This window comes from Balaenoptera musculus, chromosome 12 (genome assembly GCF_009873245.2).
Source record: "Balaenoptera musculus isolate JJ_BM4_2016_0621 chromosome 12, mBalMus1.pri.v3, whole genome shotgun sequence".
Lineage (NCBI taxonomy): Eukaryota > Metazoa > Chordata > Mammalia > Artiodactyla > Balaenopteridae > Balaenoptera > Balaenoptera musculus.
This window is the reverse complement of record NC_045796.1, coordinates 3,053,089-3,062,527: the sequence shown is the minus strand read 5'-3', so window position 1 is coordinate 3,062,527 and position 9,439 is coordinate 3,053,089. Positions and strand designations below refer to the sequence as shown.

The following is a 9,439-nucleotide window of genomic DNA, read 5'->3' as shown; positions in this document are numbered from 1 at the left end:
GGAGGAGAAAATGAACTCATGTGACCCTCCCTGCCCTGCAGTGCCTGGCCCCCACTGCCGTGTGCTGACCCACCGGTGACGCCTTCTCCAACCCTTTTTGAATTTGCCCACCGCTGCCCCACTTGTCCTCTGTTTCTCCCACAGTGCTCAGTACCCTTTGAGAGCCACATCCTCTGTGTGATTTGTTTCTTCTGTTTCCCCTCACTAGGAAAAAGGCTGATGGAGGGCAGAGAGCTTTGTCTGCTTCCCTGGTGCCTGGCGAAGAGCTGGTGTCAGGAAATGTTTGTGTGAATGAACCAGTAGCTCGAGAGCCGTCCGACGGAGAACCTCCCCGACTGTGGCTCAGGGCGCTGCCCTTCCTGGACAGTACTGGACACCCCCTGCGGTGGGCCCTCCCCTTTCAGCGCCTCCATCAGCCATCAGGAGCCTGAGACCCCCGCCCAGGGCTCACTGCCTTCTCCCATTTCCGCAGCAGGTCCTGGAAGGTTTTGTTGGAGGAAATGGAAGTCTGGAGTCACTAGAACTTTCCGGGGATGTGGGAGCCTGAGTCTCAGCCTGTGAACTGTGTTCTGGGAGGCGTACTGACCTCTGGCTTCCTTTTGTCTAAAATGTCAGGGACAGTCTCTTGTCCGGTTCCTGTGAGGCCGACGTTTATTATTTTATCATTAATCTTCTCAAGGGCTTAGACATTAAACTTTCACTACTCTTCATATCAAAGTCTTTCAGATCGAGTTCTATGTGAGTCTGGATTACTTTGGATGTTTTCCAGGTTTCACTGGGGATATTTTGTAACTGGGCGAGAGTTTACGTTGTTAGCAAAACCTTAGGCTCTAAAAATGTGTTTTAAAGTTATGTGAAGAGCTTAACTCTGATCTTAATTTCTCTTAAGAAAATCTTTTCTTTAGTCTGAACACTTGCCTTTTCAACTGTTATTTAGGACTAAAAACAAACCTGATTGATCCAGTTTCCAAGTCCATAAAGAAGCAGAGTTTGAAAGTCTGGGTTTTGACGTGTCTCCATGTGATCAAAGTTTCCAATTTCACAATCTATCCCTCAGCCCAAAGCAGAACCCAGGAGAGCTGAGATCAGGGGCCAAACTGGCTTCCTATTCCCTCAGGAGAGAAAACCCCGTGTGATAAAATGTGGGGAAAACACCGAAATAAACAGAACTTGCTGCCAACAATGATGTTTCGGAGCTAAAACCACAGCTATGATTTGGAAATCGTGGCTTTCTTGCCCAAGCTCAGGTGTGATAAAAACAGCATACTGAAGATTGTTTCTCTGCCAAACATTTATTTGATGTTTCTCCTCATCATGGTAAAGTGACAAACACATGCCCAAATTGGACATATGTCGTAAATGAGTGTTCTTGATTTTAGATCCTGAATTATAGCCATTATCGGGGAATCAATTAAATAAAATTCAAAAGTCATGGGCTCAACATTGAAAGGTTGGTAATATCTGTTGCTGAGAAGAACCAGCAAACCTTAAAGATTAGTGTACGTTTTGAATCCCCTTCCTGAATAAAACGGCAAGTCCCCTCGGTCTGCTCTGCTTTTCCCTCAGAGCGCACGGCACCTTGGCACCTACTGTTCATGTATTGTTACCGGCTTACTTTCTCTCCCCTGCTGGAAGCTTCGCGTCACCAGAGGAGGGACCTGCTCTGTGGCTGCTGAACCTCCTAGGACAGCGACGGGCGTGTGCTCCAAGCGCAGGAAATGTGTTTTGACTGAGCAAATCTCTGCTATGAGGGATTATCTGCTCAGTCTGAGTTTCCACATGTCAGTGACGAAATGACTGTCACTGTGTGAAAGCCCTGACAAGCTGAAACAGCTGGGGCGGTTGTCCTCCCGTCAGTGGAGGTGCCCTCGACCCTTGTACGGCCAAGGAATCCGAGCCCTGGGACGGGGACGTGTCCACACCACACTGGCAGCAGAGCCCGACCCCATGCCCAGCCTCTGACTCGGGATCCTGCGTCACGAGCTGCCCTGCGATCTGCCCTCGTACACGAGATTTACTCATTTTACCTAGGAGGTCACAGACCGGATAAAACACCAGGGATTTGGTGGGCGGCATGACTGGGTGACCCGGGGGCTGCCTTGGAAACCAGGAGCCCAGGTCCGAGGCTCCCTTACCCGCCTCAAGTTTCCAGCATCTTGCGAAGCAAATACGGCTAATGGTCTGGGCTGGCATTACTTAGGACAAGTGGCAAGCTGGATTTGCAAGTATAGACACAATGCTCTGCATGAAAGGTACCCGGAGGACTAGGTCACATCCTGCAAAAGACGGACGTGTGCGCTTGCGGCTGAGTTAGCAGGACGTCCCCGGAGACATCGCACAGCCGGGGAGACGGGATTGCGTCCCCGTCCCGGGCAAAGGATGGCCGTTTGCCTGCAGCCCTTTATAAATGACTGGTGTTTCCCAAGTCGGGCCCCGGCTGTCACACAGCCCTCTGGGCAACCCTCGGCCTGGGCCACGCTCCACCACCCCCGTGAGACCGGGGGGCCAGGCGACTGACGCACACGGGGTCTCGCTGTTTGCTATGGGGGTGGGTGGGCTCTGACCCGGAGTCTCGGGTCTCGGTCCGGCATCCACGAGGCTGCGGCAGGTGACGTGTCAGCTTCTGAGAAAGCAAAGCCCCAAAGCATCACAGTTCCTGAACCTCGTCCCCCTGTGAACCACACACCGGCTGAAACGTGTGGCCAGATCTTCGCTGGCCCGGCAGACAGAGTGACGGGCCCCGCGAAGATGTCACGTGCTGGTCCCGGGGCAAAGGGGAGCTGAGGTGGCAGGTGGAATTCAGGTGGCTAACCAGCTGGTCTTACAGTAGGGAGCGTGTCCTGGGTGCTCCAGGTGGGTGACAGATGTGAGGACCGTAGCTTCGGCCCCTGCGGCTGGCTCTGAGGCTGGAGGGAGGGACCAGGAGCCTCCGGACACTGGAAAAGGGCTGGAAAAGGTCTCCCCTGGAGCCCCCAGAAGGAATGCAGCCCTGCCCACACCCTGATTTCACCCCATGGGACCCATCTCGGACTTGTGACCTCCAGAACTATCACATAACGAGTTGTTCAGCACCACCAGGTTAAGGGAATTTATCACAGTGGCAGTAGAAGAGAACACACATCGGATATACGAGATGCTTTCTCCAATTCAATCTCTTCCAGTTGGCGTTTTCCGAGCACGCTCTGGGGCAGCAGGAGAAAGAATTCCTTGGGCGTTATTGTTGGCCCTGAAATTCAACACTGCTCCTGCACCGTGAGGCTGTAGGATCTCGGGAAGATCCCTCAGCTGCTGGGGAAGCAGCCCCCAACACGATGGCAGAGATGTGTGCGTGGGGGGGGGGGCCCACCGGCTGACACACGCAGGTTAGGAACTGACCAAAAGGGAAGAAGAGATTAGGCTGCAGAGCTCACGACCGACAGCGTAGCTTCTTGTTTTATTTCTGTACGAAGAAAAGATGGGCGTGAGGCGGCAGGTGGTACACCCAGGAGAGACCGCGGGGATGGCGCCCAGCAGCCCACCCGGGCCACCTGCTTTGCTACCAACACGACCATCCCGTCTCCTGCCGGGCTGCACGGGGAGCAGACACACACACACGTGCTCACACGTGCACACGCACACACGCGCATCACAACGCACTTGGGCACGCGCTTACACACCCACACGTGCATGCACGCGCGCCCCCGTGCACGCACAACTCTCAGGGTGGGGGGACGGCCGTGCCGCCCGCCCCCACGAAGAGGCCAGCTGGTGGCAGCAGAGGCTGGGAGCAGCCGGAAGGCGGTGCAAGGGGAGGGGGAGGGCCGGGTAAGAAGCTCACCTGCAGACTGTTATTCGTGACAGTATAGAAAGTCCAATATCACAGTTATGCTAGAAAAATATTACACTTCATAAAACCCATGTTTATTAAAAAAATCTATTCAGAAAGTCTGGAAAGCGTAATAAATATCGTAGAGTGGCCGCCCATCTCCAACATAAAATATAAAGCGTGAACACGAGAGTCCCCTGTAAACACGGACACGGGCAGGGACACAAAGTGCTGGCGGTGTCCTCGGGGGAGGGCGGGCTCGGCCGCAGCTGGCGGGTCCCTTCCCGGTGACGCCCTGAGCCTGCGGGTGGCTCCTCCTCGTCACTCAGGACCTGCGGCGTCCTTTCCATTCTAGAATCCCACGGCTCTCGGAGCGGTGAGGGCCACCAAACCACGTGGGAGAGGACAAGTGCAGATCAGATTCCTCCTGTGTTGGAGGGGCCCAGTGAAGCAAGGTCACCACCCCAGAGCGGCGCTGGGTCACGCCATTAATGAGCGGGACTGGCTCGCATCGGAGCCATGACCACTCAGAGCCCTGACAGCCTTCCACATGGCGACACACACGCGGGTAGTTTGAAACCACGACCGACTGCCCTTGGGGAACAAGTGAAATCTCACTCTTGCCCAGTGTGACGTGGAGGGCAGCATCGGGCAAAGCTCTCCCTCCGGGGGGCGTCAGGTGTTTCTCTTAAAGTGGGCGGGCGCCGGGGTGGATGAGACTATAGTGGGAGCCACGGAGGGGACCGGCAGGGCCGCAGGCCTGAGACCCCGGGCTCGGGTTTATCACAACCACGTCTGTGGTTCTGGTGATCCAGAGGGGGTCTGACTCTACAGGAGGGCAGGGCAGCCAGTTAACTTGCTGGGCTGTCACACCACGTGTGCAAATCCCGCAAGGCCTTGCGTGAATGGTGGAGGTGCCCCGTACAGGTGAATAACGCGGTGATCGCACCTTCATTCACATACCGACTGCCGGTTAGGAAGCCCAGCCGCTGGCTACGTAAGACTTAAGCCAGTTCAATTAAAAATAGGCTCTCAGCTTCTCTAGGCTGCCTCTCTGCAGAAGGGTTTCAAGTACCACTCTGTTTTGGAGAAGGGTGAGGGAGTGGAGGTATCTTAGGGCATTCGAGTTGGTTCAGCAGAGCCGGGGGCGCCCCTGCCACGGGCGGGGTCCGGTGCGGGGCGAGTCCCGGGATCCCCGCGGGGTTCTGAGCGGTCAGAACTGAGGCTGCACACGTAAGGGGGCTGGTGTGACACACAGAGGACACGCGCTGGCTTCTCCCAGCCGTGCTTCACCTCTGTCTCTCCGTTCTGTCCGCTTCCATCACAACACACGGACTGCAAGCAAACCAACAACGTGCCAACAAGCCCAGGACAGAGGCCCAGGAGGCTGATGGGCCGGACGTTGCCTGTGCGGCAAAAACAAGATACAAGGGCCACTGTCGATTTCTGGGAGGGCAAAATCTGTGACCTGGGACTACCCAGGTTTTCCTAAGTTTCTAATGACAGACAAAATAGTTCTGACCTAAAACAAAACTATTGTGGGTGGAAGTGTTTTGAGCCTTGGGAAAAAGCACTTTCTATTGAGAAACAGGAGAAGTGCCCAAGAGGGCTTTGTGGGAAAACAGGTACATGAATCTGTCCCCACCTTTTTATTCCTTGTGGTTCTGAGGGAAAAAAAAAAAAAATGGCTCACGGGATAATTAAAGCTTCTGCGATACGTTTATATTTTCAGGTCTGAAAACCATTAGACGGAGCTAGGGAGCTATTTTTTAGAAGGCGGCATTGTTTTTGTTTTGGTCGGTCGAGTTGGGTACCAGAGTGAGTTGAAATGGAGGGACTTTGAAAAATTGTCTTCTTGGTGAAAACCCGGCTGAGACCAACAGGAGCTCCCCCTCCCCCCGAGGGCAGGGGGTGCCCAGCGATGCTGGCCAGTCACAGCTCGGTGGGCAAGGGCCCGCCGGTCAGCCGGCCGGTGGCCCCCTGGCTCGGGGCCGGCTGGGAGGACACAGGCCTCTGTCCTCCAGGCCCCGGCGGTGGCTCGCCCTGCATCACACCCACTCCTGTGTTCACACGCCCCGGGGGAAACATCAAATAGCCCTGACATGTCAGGTGAGGACAGACCTGTGCAACAGAAACACAAAGCGCGCCACGAAAGCACAGCTTCCACAAAGGGCGCCCCTGCTCTCGGCAACACACCCTCCGCTCCCCTCTGGCCCCGGGCGGGGGGCAGGGGTCTCCAGGGGACCCGAGAAGGGACCGACGGGAGGCAACCCAACTGAGGGCTCCCACGGGCCACAGGCTTTCCATGAAAGGGGAAAGCCAGCGCTCAGGGAAGCCCAGGCCCTCTCGGAAGCTCGAGGCGGCCGCGGCGACCCTTGAGCCGGGGCGGGAGCGAGAAGCAGCCGCTCCTGCAGCCCCGGTCCTCAGGAGAACGCGAAAACGTGGGCACAAGTTTGGCTGGCTCCCTCCCGGGGACGCGAGCGATTCTCGTGAAACGCGGCCAGAGAGGCGAAGCTGCCGCCCCCGGTGCTGGGGTGGCCTCGCCCCGTCAGATGTGCAACAGGAGAGATGCGGGGGCCTCAGTCCCACGTGGGGGGCAATGAGACAAGGGCTCTTTGGATCATCTGGAGGGACCAGGCGTCTGCTCCTAGGTGCCCTGTGCCCACCGGTCACTCAGCCGTGGGCAAGGGCAGAGGCGCAGAAGCCAGGCCCCCAGGGCTCTGCCGTTAACCGTCACCTTCACACCGTGACACCTGGGCTGTGTGTGCCGGGAATCAGACCAGGCTGCTGACTTTATAACTGGGAAACACGTCTCTCCACGGAAACACAAGCCGTGACTGCGCGAGACCCACGGGCCGGAGGCGCCTCCAGGTGCTTGGCACGGTCCGCGGCGGAAGGACTCCGTCTGGTGGGCTGGGGGCGGAGATGGCAAGGTCGGCACAGCCCGGCGTCGGGAGGTCACCCGCCCGGATCCTCTCCGGCCGCATGAGGAGGTGCAGGATGAGCGGGCGCCGGGCTCGGCTACAGCCGCGTAGACGTGAGTCTCTTCATGCCCCGGCGCTGGGCCAGGCTGGAGGACAACACAGGCTCCAGCCGCGGGGCCTGGGGGGCTCTGTTCAGAGCGAAGTAGGTGGCGGCCATCGCTCCCTGCAACACAAGGGAGTGGCGGTGACGCGGTGCCGGCCCCCGACCCAGCCTGGGCCTCGCCGAGCCTGGGCTATGGGAGGCCTTCCTTCAGGGCCACGGAGCACCAGCTCTTAAACATCAGGATGTAGTTCTGAGTGCCGTGTCCATCCGCCCCACCCCGACCCCGTCTGTGAACCGTGCAGTGACTTGGGGTAGACGCTTGGGGCTCACGGGGAGCCCCGGGGTGAGGTCCTCCCGGCCCCCGATCTGCTCTGCGGCTGCTGGGTCCCTGGGGTGCCCTCCTGGCAATGGCACCCCAGCTCTGCCCATCTTGAGGATCCAGGCCCAACCTGGGTGACTGGGCTCCTGGAGCACCTCTAAACCCTCGGATGGTCTTGAATGGGCGGCTCCCAGCAGGAGAACCCCAGCCGCTGCATGGCTGGGGGCAGTGCACACCTCCCCGAAGAGGGTCCACCCCTTCTGTGTTAACAGAAGTTGTCACTTATTCAGAGTCTGGCACGTGATCGCATGTATGGCGTGAACCAAGTAACCGTAAATACACCTGGGATGCCTGTCTGGGCCTGTTACTGGTTCCCCTCCGGCACCCTGTGGCCCCTGGGGTTAGCCGTGCAGGTATCGGAGCAGCTTTTCCGGAGTCCCCGCTCCCACCCTTTTGCTGCGGGGACCGGCAGTCGGTACCTTCACCAAGTGCACGTCTTGTCTGCTGAGCTGGTTTGGGGACAGGTACTCTCTGTTCACCACCCACGGGTGTCTGAGCACTTGAACCGCGGTCAGGCGCTGGTGAGGGTCCACGTGGAGCATCTTGGACACGACATCCTGTGGGGGGAGGGCGGGGGGGGGGGGGGGAGTGAGCGCCGCTGCTTCTCTGAGCTTCCCAGCAGGAGTCCCCTCCTCCTCCTCGTGGAGAAACCTAACCACCGCGCTGAGAGTGAAGCTCCGCACCCGGGGCCAAACGTCTACCTCCAGGTTTAGACACACGTGAAGTTTTTTAAAGTTTTAACCATCGTCAACTTGGTGGACCACCCCAGGTGTATACAGTATTAAAGATTTTATGTCTGAAGAGAAATCAAATGCGGAGACGTTCAATAGCGGGTGTAAGTTACTGAAATATTATTTGAGTAAAAACGGTAACCTTCCAAAGGGAGAAGCTGAAATAATGACTATCCCACGGATGTAAACCAATCATAACAATGTCCTCGGTTACATTTTATCACATATAATACATATTACTATCCTCAAATCCACAAATATTTGCTACAAATAATCACCAACTGTGGAATTAACAATCTGTTGCCATTACTTGTGTCCAAAGGGGCTCATGTTCCATAGAGGTGATTTTCTTATTTGATTGTAACGTAATAGCAACAAAAACTCCTACAATGGGTTTAAGGACTGAGCTCCACTTTAGATTTACATGTGGCAATACATGCAAATGTGTGTATCTACATGTACACACATGTACAATTAGAAATGTGATTGGCGTCTGCATGGAATTCATGAGACTGTCTTCACACGCTTCAGGCACCTGCTCTTGTGAGCCATCAGGGCTGTCCTTGGGGGAAGGAGGGTGAATGTTACATCCCTGTTTTGTAGGTGAAGACGTGATGTGTATAGTTGTTCACCAAGTGCCCAAGGAAGAGCCTCGGCGAGAGTCCGTGCTTTTCCACTAGCCTCCTCTCCTTCCTTTACTGTTCCCATCACATTCCAAAATGAGATGAAATCAGTTAGAGTATCTGTATAATGTGAAGTTGAACCACTCAACAGAATTTGTGGTCATCAACCGCCACAAAGAAATATTATACACTAATACAATATCCTTCTTCTACAGAGAAATACAATGCCTTTTAATATTTGATAACATTAATCTTGGTAACTTCTTGAAACAAATATCGAAGGACTGTTCTCCCCATTTCCATGTGTAAACAATGAAAGCAGGGAGACCCTTATTGACTGGCTCAAGACCTCACAGTAGGGAATTCCCTGGCGGTCCAGTGGTTAGGACTCCGCACTGTCACTGCCGAGGGCAGGGGTTCAGTCTCTGGTTGGGGAACTAAGATCCTGCAAGCTGCGTGGCAAGGCCAAAAAAAAAAAAAGCTCACAGTAAAGCAGTGTGTTTTTATACAGTGCATGCAGGAGGCAGATAAAGTATTATAAAAACATACAAATCTGTAGGCTTTGCCTGTTTTTGGAGGATTGGAGGTTTTGTGTGGTGAGCACAGAGAGGGGAAAGGCACAGGGGAATGAGCGAGGGCAAGATATGGCAGGGAAGGAGCAGGGAGAAGTCGGCAAAAGGTCCTGGGAGGCAGCGAAACCCTCTCCCTGCAGCTGTGACCTTGGTAACGTGTCCTGTACTTGACAGACTCCTTTCCTGCTAACTTTTCCCTGCCCCCTACTCCTGCTTGAAATCACCTCTCAAAGAAACCAACAGCACCCAAGTCCTGGTCTGTGGCTCTACTGTGGGAACTGGAACTAAGACAATTCCCATAC

The 9,439-nt window shown here is 55.5% G+C and overlaps 1 protein-coding gene across 4 annotated transcripts in view; it reads right to left on the bottom strand.

The window, feature by feature from the left end:
- Window positions 1–5,601: 5,601 nt before the first annotated feature.
- RPS6KA2 (ribosomal protein S6 kinase A2) overlaps window positions 5,602–9,439 on the bottom strand; it is a 375,008-nt gene continuing 371,170 nt past the window's right edge. For all 4 annotated transcript variants that reach the window (XM_036871414.1, XM_036871417.1, XM_036871415.1 and 1 more), the window contains 2 exons: window positions 7,631–7,768; window positions 5,602–6,952 (listed from right to left, as the gene is read on the bottom strand). In XM_036871414.1, the coding sequence (XP_036727309.1) occupies window positions 6,827–6,952; window positions 7,631–7,768 (264 nt within the window). In that variant the 3' untranslated portion in view covers window positions 5,602–6,826. The remainder of the gene's footprint in view (window positions 6,953–7,630; window positions 7,769–9,439) is intronic.